Genomic DNA, 19,715 nt, shown 5'->3' on the forward strand with positions numbered 1-19,715 from the left:
CTCCTTTACCAAGAAAGATGGTTGATCACAATGGATAGAAAATGTAATCAGAAACTAAACTTCAAGACAATTTTGTTGTGCAGACAGTATGGGGACTGAAGCAAGGTCACAGCAATTCCCTTACTATCAATCTACAATAAGATAACCTATTTTAAATGGTACTATCAAAGGTAAGACAGAAATGAGACTCATTAATAAAAAAGCAGCTGACTGACCATTTCAGTTTCTCATTAAAATTGGATACCTAAAGCTTCTGCTCAGACCATCTCATCATATTCTAGATGCATAATGAGGAAGATAAATGTCATCTACAATTCTAATAAAAGTAACCTTTTTAATACAGCATTTCTCATGTTATTTCTGATAAGAATAATGGCCCAGTGGCATGTTATGTTAAATGCATAGTTTGGCTCTTGCATGCTTGTTTTCATTATAGAAATAGCAGGTGGGGGTGGGGGCTCAATATGGATCGGCCATGGCTGCTGCTTTCCCAGGGAAGGAGCTCCTACTGGTGCCAACAGGAGCCAGGGGAAATAGCAGCTGTGGGGAGCCCGATTTGGATGAGGACCATGGCAGAGGGAAAGCATTAAAGCTTCCTGCCAGCTGCTATTTCTCATTAGAAAACAAGCACAGGGGGCAAAACTACACTCTACATAAAGTGTAGTTTGCCCCTAACAGTCTGTGCCATTTCCTTTACCAACGCACTAGGGACAGGTGCATAAAAATAAAATACAAGGCTTACATTATGTTGTGGAAAAACACAGTATTGAGCTGGTAAAACCATCCCACTACCAGCAATAAGAACATGCTTCTTAGCATATTCTAAATCTTATATTAACTTTAATCTCCTCTGCAACTCTCTGAAAATAAAGCTGAAACATTAAGAAAGTCATTTCACAGTTCTTTAAAAAAAAGATAATTTAGATTAAGGACATATGGTTATCAGCAGATGTAGGTTACTTGTGTATTCATGACATATATTTTGTAAGCTACTTGCACGGTTTAGTGCTCAAGAAAAAGTTAAACACTTTGGACCTACCTCCTCGCTGAACAAGCAATGTCACCTCACTTCCTTTAGGGCATTCAATCAGCATATCCACAACTTGGTTGTGAGTAAGATTCTGCACATTCTTCTTATTGACTTCAACTATAAGATCCCCTTCTTTCAGGCCTCGGCACCTTGGGCTGTCAACAATCTGCTTCACTCTCTGTCCTCCGCCCCCAGGACTGTCTGCTATAGTAAAGCCAAAGCCCATGGGACCTTTAATTATATGTACAGTTATGAGTTCAGGTTGCGTTGCTATAGAAGAAGCCAAAGAGACAGTGTCGTTAGGGTAGCTGTGGGATCCATTTGACGAAACCTCAGCAGGACTGCTAGGCCTCGGCTCCTTCATCCCATTTACTTTCCCCGTTTTACTACCGTGGCTTGCTGGAGAGTCGTAGTTTTCCTGACCGTTCACAATGATCGGTTCTTTATCCAAAATGGCCACAGACGTCACCAGGCTTGTGTTGGGATCATCTGGGTCAAAAGGCAGAGGATAGCCTCGGCACAGTTCTAGGTCCACGCTGGCACCAATGGGAATTGACTGGAAGATTTTGACAACTTGAGCGTGCGTATGGCCCAGCACACATGTGTCATTCACACTGACAATAACGTCCCCTATGGAATAAATTGTTCAAAAGTAAGTGAAATTAAACACTCAATCCAGTTGCTTCAACATGTCTTGGCATATTCAAAACCCCTATCAAATAAGTACAGTTTTGATGCTCTGTAAAAGATTATTCCATTTTTCAACAGTCCTCTGGTCAGCAATGCCATTTATCTGCTCAGACTACTCTTTTGACAGAGCTACCATATTTATGCAATAAAGAGATATTTTAAATCAAGATCCCAAGAGCTAACTTAGATGCACCAAAAGTATGCTTGGTATGATTTCTTTCTTTCTTTTTTTTAATGCTTCTCTTTGAGCAGTAGACACACCCCACAGTATCTGAAGCAATTTTGAAAGTCATCTCATGTTCAAACTCAGTTTTGCCGTTAGTCATAGGAAGTGGAGGGTCTGCTATTTGAGAAGACAGAAGTCCAAAGCCACTTAGACATGCAGAATTAGTTGCATTTTTCTTTGAATTTCAACCAGTATATACATACACTTCTACACACACACATACACACGTGTATGCACGCACACATTTTCTGCATGTGAATGATAGTCAATGAAAGTAGTGGATGAACTTGATACACTTCAGGGAGGCATAAAAATGTAAAAATAATTCCTCTCACATGGCTTCACTTGCACCACAAAATGCAAGTGCTTGGGGTGGGTGGGGGGAGAAATAAGAAAGCAAGTGAAGATCCATACAGAATTGTGTGTAATTGGCAACATGTCCAGTGTGGTCTAGTTTACAGAATGCTGGACTTGGATCTGGGTTCAAATTTATTAGCAGTGGAATCACTGGATCACCAAAGCTATGTTACTCTTCCATATCCTCAACCTCTCATCTGTAAAGTGGTAATAATAGTGCTCTTCACAGAATGGAGGCGAGAACAAATGCAATATAAATTGTAAATTACTTTGTAATAGAAATTATCCCATATGCCCATAACAATGAAACTTTTACAAAGGGTAAGGGCTCTTGAAGAGATAATAAACTTATTGGGAATACAGAATGACCAATCAAATACAAGTACTTTTAAAGAAGGTAGGAGCTTTTTCTTCATTACTAGAATGGACTGGTGGGGTGTGTGCATGCTACAAAGGATGTATTAACTCTTCTATTACATCGATTAAACATGGTGAGTTGTTAAAATCTTGCCTCTTGACTTCCATGGTTTTAAATGTATCTCCATAATAGGTTATTTGCAGCTTTGGGTATAATGGGTATGAAAGAAGATTTTTTCTTGGGTAGGGGGTAGGGGACGTTTTGCAGCCTGAGATGGATAGACACATCCAGCTTAGTGTGGATAGTGATCTCTTGGAAGGCACATGGGGAGCAATGGGAAATGTAGTCCTTTTACATTGGGTGCTGGTAAGAATTACAGAACTACAGGGAAGGACTATGTTTCCCAGTGCTCCCTGCACATCTTCCAAGATCTCACTGTGGTTCTGCTTCCCTTTAAAGGCCTTCTCTACCTTGGCACAGGACCCTCTGCGCAGAGGTAACTGGTGGGAGCAGCTGCCTCCATGTAGGGCCAAAGATGATGTGCACATAATTAGGCTTTGGCCCTTTGAAATCAAATCTTTGTGCAGGGCTATTATTTAGGTTCCCAGACTAAAAACCAAAGAAACTTTTTTGTTGTGTTCCCGGACTTGCATGTGTACATGTGAAGGCTCAGACCATTCAGCGTTCTCTCTAATTTTTTTCATCTGTGCGTGGAATGAATTTTGTTCTGGGCAGCAATATCAAGGGAGTGTGTGTGCATGTATATTCAGAGTGGGACCGTCCTGAATCTATCTGAGCGGGATCTAAAATTAACTGAGCAGACATCCAAAAACTTCAGTGCGCACGCATGTGTTTGCCTTAGAGGGAACACTGCTTCTCATGCTCCTCTGGGCACTATTTCCAAAGTTCCATGCTTTTAAGATTACAACAACTTATGTATTATTTTTATATGTAAATTGCATTGAGAAATATAGTTCAATATAAATATTGGTGGTGGTGGTGGTGGTGGTGGTAGTACTACTACTAGTAGTAGTATAGTATACTAGGTGAAAAGGGTGGGGTTGGAAGGCCTGTTGCATGTGTGAAACTTCAGATCTGACCTTAGGCTGAGCCCAGAACTGCAATTTGAAAACTCATCCACTGTGAGCAAGTGGATAAAATAAATAAGACCACTTCTAGGCATGTCTGTGTGATGGAGGGGTTTCTAAGGGTGTGCCCTAATAAACTAAGTCTTTAAAAAGCCACAACATACTTTGATGTTTTTAAATATAAAGTTGCTTCTCTCAGGCCTAAAGATGCTCTATAGTAATACTGTTCTTTACCTGAATTAGCTTTAGTGCACTCGAGAAGAAGTAATTACAAATACAACTCTGGTAAGATCACCCCTTAATCCACATGTTACACTAGTATGCATGCTACTCTATTCAGTCCAGTATCTAGGTTAGGATAACAGAACAATGCAGAACAATAAGGGACTGAACTTCCAAGTTACTGACTTGCTCTGAGACAGAACATCTAATTAAACCTCCAGCAGCTGCAGGAAAACTATCATCAAGTAACTGTCTATCCTTGCAAATTTTCATGCATTTCAAACCTCACTCCCTTGCAGCTGCAAATAGAGTTACCTACCAGCTACAGAAGGGTGTGACAAACCTATGTACTTAATTCTGTCACATATCAAAATTTTATTGATTCAGTAGCCAAAAATTTATATAGCACTTCTGAGTGCTATGAAGTCCTTATTTTCAGGTGTTTTTAAATTCATCTTTTGTACATATATAGATCTGAGGCCAAGGCAAATAAGCATGCCCAAGGCCACTTAAAAGACTATGGCTGAACTCATGCTTGACCTCAATCGGTCTAAAAATCCAACAGCTCCAGCCACTGGACCACACTGGCTCTCCATGATCTTTGCAGGTTAGTATTTACAAGAGTGGAAAGCTGCAAAATGCAAACATTATTTCCTCCATACTGATACCTGTTTCCATCTTGCCATCTAGAGCCGCAGGGCCATCAAGCACCAAACTCTTTATCTGAAGAAACTCATCCGGCTCATCCCCTCCAACAACGGTGAAACCAAAACCCCTGCTGCTTTTCCTCAACTTGGTGTGAATGAACTTTCCTTTCAGCTCAGAAGGGTTCCGTGTGAAAAATGGTTTTCCTGCTAAGAAAATGTTAGATGTTCATAGATATGCAATGGAAAGAAGCATGGAGTGGGGTGGGGTGGACCCAGCCCAGAACAACATACATCTCTGCTATCTCATCTCCCAACCTCTGTCACCAACTTTGTAGAATAAGGAGCAGACTCAGTTGAAATGCTTTCCTATAACCTTCTCTCCTTGTCTGGGACCTACCAAAGCAATATGTAATAGCATTCAATTCAGTGGGAAAATATGGCATTGTAATACACAATCTAATTACAAAATGTTAATTTTTTAATTGGAAAAAAAAATATGCCAAATTCTAATCAAAAGCTCCTTTGGAAGTTGTTCTAGTTTTATTGCAGTATGCTCCCATTGCATCATCTATTTTTGCAAAATACTATCAATACTGTTCTTATTCTTTTTGGCTCGCATTCACAGCAATGTCAGGATAAAAGAGCACAAGCAATCCTCGATGCCACTGCTGGTCCTTTGATCCTTGGCAATGCCTTTTCAGAAGGCTCAGGGGGCTGCAGTGGCCCTGAGAGTTGCTTCTCTTTTTCTACTGGTGTTGCTATGTATGTGTATATACAGTTGAGTTGTCCAAGGTTGTGAAGGGGCTAGTTCATGCCCCTTCCACCTTGAATTTGAACCTGGAACCATCTGTCACTTGCTGTGAAGTTTTTAACAACTTTTTTGCAGATAAAATATGTTGTATTCGCACTGAACTGGACTCCACAGTTACTGCAGAATCTATTGTAGAGGTGCCCAGCAACCCCTCTTGTAGGATTGAATTGGATCATTTTCATTTTGTTACTTCTGAAGATGTGGACAAACTGCTTCAGACTGTACGGCCCACCACCTGCTCTCTTGACCCTTGCCCAACTTGCCCATCTGGCAGTCATATTATCAGAGAGGGTCTGGTAAATATCATAAATGCTTCTCTGAGGGAGGGCAGGGTGTCTTAAGAAGACTATTATTAGACCTTATTTGAAGAAACCTGCATTGGATCCCTCAGAGTTAACTAATTACAGTCCTGTCTCTAATCTTCCCTGGTTGGGCAAGGTGATTGAACAAGTGGTTGCTTCTCAGCTCCAGGCACTTTTGGATGGCATAGATTATTTAGATCCTTTCCAGACTAACTTTTGGGTGGGCTATGGGGTTGAGACTGCCTTGGTCGGCCTGATGAAATCTCCAATTGGCAATTGATCAAGAGAGTGTGACTCTGCTGATCCTTCTGGATCTCTCAGAGGCTTTCAGTACCATTGACCATGGTATCCTGATGGGTGGCTTGAAGGAGGTGGGATTGGGTGGCACTGTTTTACAATGGTTCCGTTCCTACCTCTCTGGCAGATTCTAGATGGTGTCACTTGGAGACTATTGCTCTGAAAAGCTAGAGCTAAAGTGTGGGGTTCCACAAGGTTCCATACTGTCTCCAATGCTATTTAACATCTGCATGAAACTGCTGGGAGAGATTGTCAGGAAGTTTGGTCCGGGATGCTATCAATATGCTGGTGACACCCAGATCTATTTCTCCATATATCAACTTCATCAGGAAATGGCATGACCCCCCGTAAGTGCCTCCCTGTAAGTGATATTGAGCTAGATGAGGGATAGCAGGCTGAAGTTGAATCCAAACAAGATGGAGGTACTGTCTGAGAGATGGTCTGCCTGTTCTGGATGGGTTTTCAAGCCCCCTAAGAGATCGGGTTCGTAGTCTGGGAGTGCTCCTGGATCCCAAGCTCTCCCTGGTTTCTCAGGTTGAGGTTGTGGCCAGGAGTGCTTTTTATCAGCTTCAGCTGATACACCAGATACATCCATTTCTGGAGACATATGACGTTAAAATGACGGTACATATGCTGGTAACCTCTAGGCTTTACTAATGTCATGCACTCTATGTGGGGCTACCTTTATATGTAGTTCAGAAACTACAAGTGGTTCAGAATGTGGCAACCAGATTGGTCTCTAGGTTTATCTGAAGGGACCATATAACACCTATTCTAAAAGAACTGCACTGGCTGCCGATATGTTTCTGAACGAAATACAAAGTACTGGTTATTACCTATAGAGCCCTTAATGGCTTAGGTCTAGGGCAGGGATTCTCAACGTTGGGTCCCCAGATGTTTTTGGACTTCAACTCCCATAATCCCCAACCAAAGGCCACTGGGACTGAGGATTATGGGAGTTGAAGTCCAAAAACATCTGGGGACCCAACATTGAGAATCCCTGGTCTAGGGTACTTAAGAGAGTGCCTTCTCTGTTGTGAACCCTGTCGCCCATTAAGATCATCTGGAGAGGTCCCGTTACGGTTGCTGCCAACTTGTTTGGTGGCAACTCAGGACCGGACCTTCTCTGTGGCTGCCCAGGGATTTGAAACGCACTCCCTGTTGAAATAAGAGCATCTCCTTCTCTGTTTGCTTTTAGGAAGACCCTGAAGACGTACCTGTTTTCCCAGTCCTTCAACTGAGACTCAGTTGTTAAAATTTCAGTGTGTTATTAATGTGTTTTTATCTATTATGATTTTATCTTTTTATGAATTGTACATTTTTTATATTTTATATTATGTTTTAATTCTGTATACTGCCTAGAGATTTTTATATTAGGTGGCATATACATTCAATAAACAAACAAAATCTTATACATGCATTGATAAAAGGATGTGTGTGATAACATTATCTTTTTGATTCAAATCTCCATGACAAATGCAAAACATTATTAAGTTAGGTGACACTGCTTTTTTCTTATAGGTCCTCTTTCAAGCAGCTCACTTTTGAACACACATCAAAATGCCCTATACCAAATCAGACCACCGGTGGTGCTGGTTCAGTATCATCTACTCTAATCTTTCGACAGCTCCATGGCATTAAGCCAGTGGTTCCCAACTGGATGTTGCTGAACTACAACTCCCAGCATCCTCAGCCATAATAAATTGCTGAGGATGCTGGGAGTTGTAGTTCAGCAACCTGGAGGAACCCAGGTTGGGAACCACTGCATTAAGCAAACATATTTCCTTTCTTCAGTTAATGCTTGGTGGTTGGAATTGATGCCACTTTTAATCTCATCCATATCCATAGCCACAACAACAACAATATATTCTGACCAGTTTTAAAATCAGTGTTTTCCCCACAGTCAAGTGGAAGTGCCCTGACATGTTATTATTTAGATTATTATTTAGTTTTTAAAAATCTATATTCAACTGTTTACCAAGGATACAACAGTGGGGTACACTTAATGATTTTTACCTATGTGCAGCTAAAGCTTAGCATCATATCCGATAAAACCAAGCAGGGGATCCATGTAAGAAGTGTTTAAAAACAAGCACAGATGCATACCGAGATTCAAAAATGAATGCATAGAAGGGAAACACAAACCACAGATAATGTGACTTTGGCACACATTCTAGATCGTCCTGGTAAAGTAAACGTAAAGGTGTGCCACTGAAACAGTGTCGACTCCTGGTGACCACAGAGCCATGTGGTTTTCTTTGGTAGAATACAGGAGGGGTTTACCATTGCCATCTCTCGCGCACCATGAGATGATGCCTTCCAGCATCTTCCTATATCACTTCTTATATCAATGCTATATAGGCATTTCCCATAATCTGGGAAACATACTAGCAGGGATTTGAACCAGCAACCTCTTGTTCCCTAGGCAAGTTACTTCCCCGCTGCGCCATTAGGTGGCTCTTGTCCTGGTAAGACTAGCTATTTTTCATAAGATATCTATAAAATGGGGGTTGACATAAGAAGTATACATGACAATATGTTTGCTATTAAACAATGCAAGAGTGAATCTAATACTTACAAAAATAGATATTTGCAAACACCAGTCAAGGTGATCAGGTGAAAAATAACTATACTCTCAAGGGTGACTCAGAAGACTAACAGCTTTAAGTGCTGCTAATTGTCTGAGCCTGAACAGATTTTTGAAAGTGTAAAATTGCTGAGTATACAATGGGGAATCTTTGAAGAACTGATAGTTAAATATTCAGCTAAATTCATTTAAACTTGCCCCTTTGCATACTAGCAATAAAATTAAAATGTTAAAACAAAATAATAAATCCAAAATAAAATAATAAAAAGAGAAAATATACCCAGAGCTCTCAACACATTTTATCTTCTCAGTAGCTTCTCATGCCTGAAACCGACCTTTTGATTTTCTTTCCCAATTTCAACATGAAGGCTAGAATCCTAGAGAGGGGATCTGGCAGGCTCTCCAGTCCAACCCCTGCCCCTGGTCGATGCAGGGAATCAAGTGCTAGATCTGCACAAATTAACACTGACAAATAAGACCCCAGTTCAGTCAACAAGGAGCTGAGGGGAATCCTGCTGAGCCAGCACCCAAGAGCCACCGACTTAACAGCGAACAAATGGGAACCAGGTTCAACAGTGAACCAGAACCTAATATTAATATTTGTTATTATTAAAAATATGTATATCCCACCCCTCCAGTGCAATACTGCTCAGGCTGGCTCACAACAACGAAACAAAAAAAGCAATATAAAATGTAATAATTCAATAAGTAATATGAAATATAAGGAGTAATATAGCAGACCCATAGGGGAGGGTGAAGGAGTATGAATGGGGCCCTGCCTTTCAACAGATTGCCCAACACAGGTACAGAGAAAAGGGGAAGCCCCTGTACTGTATCCTGTAGCCAGCCAGTGAAAAGACAGCAGAAAGGCCATGAAGCAGTGATCCCCAAAGGACTGCTAAGGGTCACCTGAGAGAAGGTTACCACAGCTTGTACCTTACTGAACCAACACCAGCTGGATCAATTACCTGTCTCCATCTCTTGCTTCATGGATACCCACCCTATCTCAGGGCAGTTCTATATGCAACTATTTCCATGTGGAGTTGGGTGGACTGACCGGCATGTTTTCTGGCACTTATTATTGATGCAGGATTATGGCTTATATTGAAAATGTGCCTTCCACTTACACTATCTTGCACACTGCAAGGCAAGGGACAAAATTTTCACTGATTCCTCCTTCCTTCTCCAACCCCCCTGAACCCATCACAATCTGGAATCAGTGAAAATTGCCTGTCCCTTCTTGAGAATGCAGGTTTGAGCACAAGCAAGGTCTGCATGCAACCCAACAAAAACAATTGTGTTTTAATTTGTAAACTACCCAGAGATTTCATAAGGGCCTGGTATATAAATGAGATAGATAGTGACGTTGCCAACACTTTGAATACCTGGTTTGGAAAATGAAATTTGCCTAGCAGATAATGCTCAGATGCAATATGAACTGATTATGATTTCTCTCGAAAGTTACTCTATAGGATGCAAAATGAAGTTCTGCACATGTGTAGATTTTTTCTAAAGTTAAGTCTCTTGTGTGTTCACATTCTGGACACACTGCTCAGGCAATGCCCATGGGCTACTCAGCTTGTCTTCCTCTGCCCCCAAGTCTTGTAAGTGTCACAGAGGTTGGTTACCAAACTAAAAAAATCCCTCCAGGAAGTAGCTCTCTTAGAAATGTGTTTAGTGTCCAGACCTTGGACAAAAGCACAAGAAACGTTAAACCAATTTAAAAATTGAAACCAACTTCACAGGACAGTTTAGAACTCCCGGAGGGGGAAACACACACTGCTGAATCATTTCTGAACTAAAGTGAGGAGAATTCACACATCACTCATTCAGCATCACAAAGCAATGGCATGTTTTGCAGTGACAACTATATCAAAGTAGTCTTCTCTGCATGAACACCTCACACTATTTTGCATACAGACACTCTGCTTGTGAAGATCTGGAAATGTATATTTATATGGCCCCAGAGGCACTCAGGATAAGACCCATGGTTTCAATCGAGTGGACAGATATTCACACTCAAGTCTCACTGAAATACAGCTAATAGCTGGATGTAATTAGGTCTTGTCCATCTAATTTCAAAGGCAAATCAACTCATCTAATATCACTCAGAGAACACAAGAGCTCTGCTGGATTCAGCGAAGGGTCCACCTAGTCTAACACCAATATTCTGTTGCCAAAGGTGGCCGGCCAGACAACTCTAGGAAACTACAAGGTTATTATTTGTTCTACACCAATTCATATACAGGCATACACCGCCTCTGAATTGGGAAGCTCTATTCTGCTATCATGGCCAAGCATTGTAGAAAGATATATCCTCCATGAAGCTGTCTAATCTCTTTTTGAGGCATATAAGCAAATGCCGTCATCACATCTTGTGGCAGCAAATTACCCAAGTTATAATTTTCATAAGCTACAGAGTTCTCTAGGATCTGTAACTACAAACAGCTTCTATACCAGTTCTTTGAATAAATGTATGGCTTTAAGAGAATCAATATAGGACCAGCCAACTAATGAGGTATGATGAGACAGCAGTGAGGTGGCAGACTGGCAGAGATGTGGGGCAGATGTGGGGCAGACTGGCAGAGATGTGGGGCGCCCTGAGTCCATCCCCTCTGCTATTTCATTGTGTGTCTCCCTACCTTGGTGCTCCCCTTGCCTGGCATGTTGGCAATGTGGCTGCCACCCTAAAACATTCTACTGCTGCTCCCTGATTGCTGAAAAGGCTCCCTTGCTGGAGGTCAACAAGCAGAGGTTGAGCAATCATATTTTGGGGATGCTCGAACTCTGGATTCTCTGCACTGATCAAAGGGATGGACTAGATGGGCCCCATGAACTCTATGATTTTAAGGCAGAGGGAATGGAACAGAGAGTGGAAGGAAGTGCGAAGGAGCAGAGTGAAGGCCTATCACTGTTATTCCTCCATTCCCTGTCCTCTGCCTTTTCAAAAGTGAAGGTATAGGAGAAAGTGGAGTGAAGGCAGCAACAGCAGGCAGAGGAGGAGGAAGTATTTCTTTCCTTTACTGCCCTTTCCTTTCTCCACTAAAGGAGAGGAAAATGCTGGCAGGGGGTGGGGAAGAGTGGCATGTGATGCACTCTGCATACCAATAGGGAAGCAGGAAGAGCGGTACCTTGTCATACTACTTCAAGTGTCATGGGCTTGAGCAGAGTCTGACTACACCAAGTTTGCCAAAACTGACCTCCAAAGATTGTTACAACACTAAAAAAAATTATACCTTTTTCTTTGAGTTGAGACAATTGCAAATCTAGCCCAAGTATCTCCACAGAGTCTCAGAAAGAAGTCTTTTCCAGTCCTGCTATCTGACACCCTTTAACTGATTGTGATAGGCAATTCTCCAGGATTAGGAGGAAGATATTACACCACAACCATGGGGACTGATATGTAGGTAGAGGCAGTATTTTTGTTTGGTGGGAGAATAATTTTACCATAGTAATGATTCATAGTGGTGGTGATGATGATTCTGGAAGAAGCTGAAAGCCAGTGAAAGACACAGGACAGGATTTGGTGCAGGCCTGTTGTTCCTGGACAACAGAGCCAATTCCTTCTTAAGGAATAGTGTGGGAGAAAGGGTGAGGTCATTGCAGAGGCATGACCAAAGATGATACCTGGTTCAGAGAGCCATAGTAGCCAGGAATTGAGTTCAGAGTAGGAAGAATTATCACCACCACCACCACTATTAGGATGATGACAACTCCTTCTCCCTTGGTCTAACCTCCTGCAGGGGATAGGGGATAGGGATGGGGCATTGCGAGTAACATGGACATGTGTGACTCTTTCAACTTAAATCATGTGAAACCTGTCCTCATCCACTTGACTTACAGCCCCTATGTTCATCAGGGAGAAAGAAAATTCAGTTAACAACAGTATCTGAATCTTAAGATGGTTTATGCAGCAACAGACAAATCATCTTGCAGTGTTACCTTGTACTGGAGCATCTCGAACTGTCTCCTGGTTGTTAGGAGCATGGTTTGGAACAGCGGGAGGGGCAAGTGGTGGGTGCTCTTCTGTCCATTCTGAGAAAAGAAAATAGAGCTTGTTTTCACTTTGCTGTTTGACAATGGAAAGATCCGTAATAAGGTCTTGGTTTTTGTCTTTAGACTCCAGGCATGTTTCGCTGACACCCTAAACAAGTCTCCACACAGTGACTTTGCATATCCCTCTTGGAAGCTTCTCGTGCCTTGGTTCAGTCAAGGGGAGCCACAAAATAAATAAATGAATAAATAAATAAATAAATAAATAATCAATCAATCAATCAATCAATCAATCAATCCACAAGCACTCTACCTACTTGAGCTAGTAGATAGCAAGACTGATTACTTGTGTTGAGAATTTGGATAATGAGAGGTAATATTTGACCTGATAATTGATCTTATTGTTCAGAAAGAAGAAAAAAGATACAGAAAACCCCGAAGATGTTAACTGCATAAGCTTATGTCACTCTTAGAGCATATGAGATTTCAAGCTACACAGAAGCTTGTATAATCTGCCATAAGAGTTTGTGGTGCTTTTTATCACTTATTTTATATCAATGAAGAAGAATGAGCAATTCTAACCAAAGCAGAAACACTTAATGTAGCCTGACAGTAGTAGTATTCACCTGTTCCTCCAATCATTACGGAATGGATGGAATAAAGTTTTCTCCTGCCTGTTTCTGCTGTTAGAAAAAAAGAGTATGCACCATTCTTCTGGAAATGATACTGGGAGGCCAGTATCAGGAGCAACTGCCAACATGCTGAAGACAAGCCAAAACAGACCAGAGAGAAAACAATTCCAAAGAGCAAAGTAATGGTGTGCCCGAACCGGTCCGGCAGCCATTCCAAAGAATGGCCGAACTGCCGGACCGGTCCGGCCCTGCCAGGTTCGGGTCCGGGTGGGGGGTATGTCTTTAAGGGCGGGGAGGGCTTGCTTAGCCCTCCCGCCTCCTTGCCCCCGCCAGCGCCCGTATTGAACACTTTCCCGGCGGGTAGACTGGGCCTCCGGAGAACGGCGTGGTTTGCGGTGCGCGCATGCGCGCGCGCGCAAGCCACCATTCTGCTGGAGGCCTTCCAAGCGAGAGGAGCTCTGTGCCGGAGCTCCTCTCGCTTTTTATCCAGCGACCGGGTGAGCGACCGGGTGGGTGGGTGAGTGGGTGGGGGGCGGGCGGGCAGCTAGCTGGGAGGGAGGGAGGGCTGGCTGGTTTTAGGGGTTATTTCGCTGCCGCGGCGGCGGGGGGGGCGGCTGGTTTCCAGCGCCCCTATAGTGTTCAATACGGGCGCTGGCGGGGGCAAGGAGGCGGGAGGGCTAAGCAAGCCCTCCCCGCCCTAAAAACAAGGCCCCCCTTCGGTGCCGGTCCGGACTTCTCCGGACCGTGCACATCCCTAGAGCAAAGTCAGTATTTTGCTTCTCACCTCACCTGCCGATTCATGTAGGCAGTGCCAGAGTGATTCCAGCAGCTGTGGAGCCTCATCTCCAGCCACCATCAGTTCCACTGCATCAGGCTGCTCATCCATGGGACCAGTAGTAGTGAGATGGAAGCAAACGACTAGCTCTCCTGTCAGAGCTGGATTTCCCCTGCTGCACCCTGGCCTAACTTTGGCAAGCCGCAGTGGCAGATTTATCCCTGAGCGGATATGTTCCGTAAACACGAGTCGCAAGGGGCTGTGGACTCTGAGCACCGCTACCTGCCGCCTCTTCCCCCACCAGGGCCACTTTCTCCGTGGCAGCTCCACTAATCTGGCAGTAGCTGCGGTGGCTTGTGAAGGTCTGCCGGCCGCAGTATGGTTTCATAATATCATGGCCGGGCGACAGGTGCCTGGCCATGCTGTCATGATACCACGTTGTGGCCAACAAAGCTTAGCGAGCCAGCCTCAGCAACTGTAGGCTTAGTGGAGCTGCTGCAGAGGCGGCAGGTACAAGAGGATGGGTGGGGAGTGGCAGCAGTAGTTGTGGCCGTGGTGGCGGCAGTGGCGGCCAGCCAAAAATTCTGGGCTGCTTCCAGTGTTGCTACACCACGAGAAAGCAGGGGCCCATAAGCATGCCAGGTGTTTGCAAGGGCTATGAGGGAACTCCTGTTGGAGCTGGACTTATACCCAGGATCTGTACTAACCATCTATTTGTGTCTATGAGCAAATGTTTGGTTTGAAAGATAGCCCCAAACAGTGATCTCACTTGCTTTCTCACGTTCAATCACAACCTTTAAGATCACAATCTGTAAAGGTCTCACATATGTACAGAAAGGTGTTGATACTCCTCCTCAAATCTTGCCATTCCTGTGACGACTCATCCAGGTCTAAGCCTGTACAGGTCCTCCTTATTTGGGTTTACTTTTTATGCCTTTATACATTGGTTTACTGGGATGTGTATACTGAAAGCAGTTTGGAACGTATGGCATAATTTTGATTTATTTATGGGCATACGAGCACAGGAGTATACAGAGTCAGACCACTGGTCTTTCTAGCCAAATGGGGAGTCTACTTCCAAGAGGTCAGGTAAAGGTCTTCCCTAGCACTATCATCAGAGAGCCTTTGAAAAACAATGACAGGATAGGTCAAGGATTACAACTGGGGCCTCCTGCAAGTGAAGCCAGTGTTCTGCCACTGAGTAACATCCCCTCTACGCACAGTGCTTTCACCATCTCTCAGTTATCAATATGGCAAGCTCAGACAAAAAGCATAGAAGATGAGCTTACACAAAGGCTGCAGGGGCTTGTTTTCTTTATTCATATGTCTCTTGGGCCTTTGATCATTGGTACTGAAATTCACATAGGAAAGTGCAGCTGTTTGCACAGGATTGGTTGATTGCCTTCAGTTCTTTAGCTGAATCATGGTGTGGAGTTGTATTAAAGAACAAGACTCAGCCACCTTTGTATAGCACTGAGGATGATGTCTTGCATCGAAACGTTTGATATTTTGCTAGATCGGTGGTTTCATTTTTAAGTTTTTTAAAAAAACTTTTGAATGTTTTTTAACTTTTAGCTTTAAATTGTGCATTAAAGAAGGTCATTGAAAAAAGCTTTGGAATTCTAATATATGTTTAAATCTAGTCTTACCTGCCTCAGGTGCTCTTGCACCTGTGTTTGGGAGGGCAGGTCGGGTTTTTAACCAAAACCCATATGGTTAAATAGTATAATCCTTATCATAGTACACATGTATTCAGCAAACATTTGAACCCTGATAATATGCTCAAGGGGTGCCAACCTTCTGGTGGTTGTGGTGGTTGCTGCTGTTGCTGCTGCTCAAGCTGCTTCTTTCGTTTAGCTTCCAGAACTGGATTCTCATATTGTGTCTTCCTATTGATGTGGCTGAAAAAGAAAGATCATTGTTAAGTAAACCAACAGGCTCAGTAAGTCAAATGTCAAAGACCTATGGGACACTGAGCTCTTAGTGCAAAAATGCTCAGCTAAGAAACAGCAAGCACACCCTCTTATCTGGCCTGGCATCTTTAAGAGACATGGCCAGTTCTTTCAAATACTCTAAGCAGAAGTTTATCCAAGAACAAGGAGATTAAGTCAGAAGGGAATATGCTGTCTGGGTCCACGCAAGGCAGAACTACATATTCTCCACCGTAATCGATTCGCTGAAGCTATTCCTTGGCTCAGTGGAGTATAAAGGGGGGAAAGTGGAGTATAAAGGGGGGAAAGGCTCTCAAAATTAACTGATCAGCATGCTGCATCACCACAATACGAGAAAACTACTTGTAATGTTCAAAAATAAAATCTGCAAAAGCTTACAACAGAGTGCCTTAATCATGTAAAAGACACAGACATAGATGTAGCAGTTAATAAGTACTCAATAACCCTAGCTGAAACCTACTAAAATGAGCAAAACGGTTCCTCCTAAATGAAGGATTTTGGATGGATTGCTGAAATTAGCTGTAAACGTGCAAAATATTTCTGAGAAACACTCACTGGAAAGTAATCCGATTGTTGTAAATAATAAAGTAATTAATAGTCTCTCTACAATCTCTTAACATCCGTTTGCATTACATCCTTAACACAGTCCAAGGCTCCCAACATGGAAGATTGCTACTGGACTCACTAATTTTCCCTGAGTGCATTTATGGCTCCATTGTTTTCAGTGAACCTGTGCGAGAGTCAGATTGACACTTCCCAAACCACCAATCATTCATGCTTGGATGACCCATGAAAAAGCAGCACAGTAAGCCTCTTCACGTGATCATCTCATCCTGGTAGTGGCAGATAACCCAGATTTGCATGCACATGCAAACCAGGGAAAGTCTCCTAAGCCCCGACTGTCCAAAACTGGGTGACCCTGAAACTGTCCCTTGATCTTAACCCAGATTAGAGAGGCAGAGGACTCCTTAAGCCCAGGCTTACCACTTGCATCATCTCCCTCATCCACATCCACCACTTGGACGGTCCCGCCCTCTTTCCACTGGGGCACCACAGAATCCTGTGGCCAAAGTAGAAGTCTGGAAAGGGTTGTGCTGCCCTACGAGCAATCTCAATGCTTCCAAGACGGGAGCATCCCCACCAGGGGGGTGCTTGGCAACAATTGATGTCACTCATGGCAACTACATCCACCCTCCCCATACCATTTACACCTTCAAAGATTAAAGGGCCAGGGACCCTTGTATGGCGGGGGGCACTTACAAGGAGAATGGGCAGTTTGCTGCCACAGGATGGCCTCTGTTGGTTCAGAGGGCTGCTGCCAAGGGTGGAAAGCAGAAACTGGTTGGGTTGTGTGTGCCCATACAGACATGTCACGGGGCAACCTGGCTGCCCTGCTGCACCCATACCTCACTGTGTAGCAGTTTGGATGCTCTGCAGAGGGGATGCCCCCAAAGTTGCCAGTGCAAGCCATGAGGAGCTCCTTGCAGAGAGAACATCAGGGAGCCTCCCATCCCATCACTTGTCTTGGTGTGGGGTCCCTAGGGGAGAACATGGGCACCTGGCAACAGCTGCAGCACAGACCCCATGGCAGCCTACACAGGGCACTGTTGCCCAATGTGTAGATCCTAAAAGCACAACCTCCCATGCCTAGGCAGCAGGAGGAGGGGTGGTGCACTAAGGGGTGGGGCATCCCGAATGACTACAGCCTCATGGTGCTGCTGTGAGGGAGGGGTGCCTGGCGCAGCACTCCTTTGGAGCTGCGGAGAATGGGGATGTCCTGTGCTTCCAGCCACTGGTACAGGTGGCTGCCAATACTGCACATGCGAAGGATGTGGGGGGGCGGATACTGCCAGTCCATGTGGGAAGACTCTCCTGCCCCAGCTTTCAATATCTGAACATCTGTGGCTTCCACCTGTAGCATCCACCCTGACTGGCTTCCTGGTTACCCCTCATGCTGCATAATTGCTTTCCCCTAGAACTGCTGCTTATGTGCTGCATGGTAGCCCACAGCTGATGGGTGGGGGTCTGGTGCTGGCAGGGGCTGCTGGGAAGCTGACATTGGGGATGCTACACATGGGGATCATCGACAGGCTCGGCACCTGGGAGCAACGTGAAGGATGATCATGCCTCCTTGTAGATACTTGTGCAGCTACATTCAGGGATGCCCCCTTTTCTAAGGTTGTAGATGAAGACAACGGAGTGTGTGTGTGGCCTCTGGGTGGGCTGGTGAGCTGCCTGTAAGGTAATAGGGCTGCCCACCCACTCAGCTGCCCCTGTTCTGGGAGCAGGGGAGTCTTGGAGCTCAGAGTAGAGTTTGCAACCTTTGTTGCTGCCAGGAGTGCAACTAATGAGTTAAGGGCTGTCTCCAGCAGCTATCAGCATGCTGCAGGATGGTGCTCTGTTGTCTTGAGGAATGACAGAAATGTCCGAGGATTCTTGGCATGGCAGCAGAGGTCATGTGACCCTTCTGGCCCAATCATCAGGAAGCTGCTGCCATTAGCAGGCCTTTCCAGTTAACTAGAGGCATGATGCATGCTGGTATAGTATAGCGTGCCTAGAGGACCTTACACAGTTTACAGGACCTTACAGGGCTTGCTGCTCTCACTTCTAGGCATGGCCAGTGCCTGGATACTGATCATCTGCTAACTGGTTTTGCTAAACCTAAAGGTACCTCCGCCTGCCTGGCCCTCATGAGGTTAAAACATGTGTACCTGCCTCACAAGTCCAAAATGTGTGTGTGTAAGAGCATGGTGTCTTCTCCAGCTTTAGCATGATTCCACTGAAAACAATGGAGCAGCAGAAAACACCTAAAGAGAGGAATCTGATGTCAGGAGCCTGGGGTAGCAAAAACAATTGCAAGAGTGTAACATGCCATTTGGAAAGTCTGATCCTTTACAATCTTCTATAGTGAAACAGCAGGGCATATGGTCAGATACTCCTTTCATTGTAGCAACACAATGCCAGAAGTTACAGCATTGTGCCTGTGGAAGGAGCCAATTGTAGCATCAATATTTTTGTGCTCAAAAAGATCTTTAGCTCCATCTTACAGGGAGGAGACAAGCTCATACCTCACCAAAGGCATCCAAGCATCCTTTAAGAAATAACTCAGCTTTCAGTATAGTGAAGCACTGGAGGACAGATTCTACTTTTGCTCCTATGTACATGCCTGTGCATTATCTGGAGTTAAGTCTCTAGTTATATTAATTTTATTTTCTTAATACAAACCTTGCACCAATGCACCCCATGTCCATCTGGACTGCAGTCCTCATTGCATTTATAAAATATATAACAAACAATTATTATCAAACAGTTATACACTCAAAAGATCCAGGCTAAAAAAAGAGAGAGACTTTAATTCACAAAAAGTCGTGTAAAAGAAAACTGTTAAAAAGTAAAAAGAAAACCATAGCTTTAAAAACACATGATTAATTTAACAAGTGTAATAAATGTAAAGAAATAAATTTCGGAATTCGCATTGGCAACTGGAAAGAGAGTTTGTGCCAAGTGACTGTATCCCGAGCCCCATGCCACTAAAATGTGGCTAACAGCCACTTCTGTGTGCTGCTACACACACCTTTAGTCTCTCTAGGACTAACTTAGAAGAAGCTCTTTCTCATCTCAGAGATCTGGAGGGCACTTTCCAGAGTTGTCCTTCCATGAAGAGAGGTGAAGCACTTGGCTCAAAGGGAGGATGACTGGGGTTCTCCCAAGATGCCGCGGTCAGTGGTAGCATAGCAACTGCGCAGCA

At 43.9% G+C, this 19,715-nt stretch overlaps 1 protein-coding gene across 32 annotated transcripts in view; it reads right to left on the reverse strand.

Moving 5' to 3' along the window:
* The window catches only part of MAGI1 (membrane associated guanylate kinase, WW and PDZ domain containing 1), a 683,050-nt gene that overhangs the window by 94,329 nt on the left and 569,006 nt on the right, over nt 1-19,715 (reverse strand). For 12 of the 32 annotated variants that reach the window (XM_053290583.1, XM_053290584.1, XM_053290585.1 and 9 more), the window contains 4 exons: nt 15,813-15,916; nt 12,558-12,650; nt 4,640-4,822; nt 1,040-1,660 (listed from right to left, as the gene is read on the reverse strand). In XM_053290583.1, coding sequence (XP_053146558.1) covers nt 1,040-1,660; nt 4,640-4,822; nt 12,558-12,650; nt 15,813-15,916 — 1,001 coding nt within the window. Of the gene's footprint in view, nt 1-1,039; nt 1,661-4,639; nt 4,826-12,557; nt 12,651-15,812; nt 15,917-19,192; nt 19,232-19,715 lie in introns of all 32 variants that reach the window. The other 20 variants (XM_053290563.1, XM_053290574.1, XM_053290560.1 and 17 more) reach the window with 4 other exon arrangements.

This window comes from Hemicordylus capensis, chromosome 2 (genome assembly GCF_027244095.1).
Source record: "Hemicordylus capensis ecotype Gifberg chromosome 2, rHemCap1.1.pri, whole genome shotgun sequence".
Lineage (NCBI taxonomy): Eukaryota > Metazoa > Chordata > Lepidosauria > Squamata > Cordylidae > Hemicordylus > Hemicordylus capensis.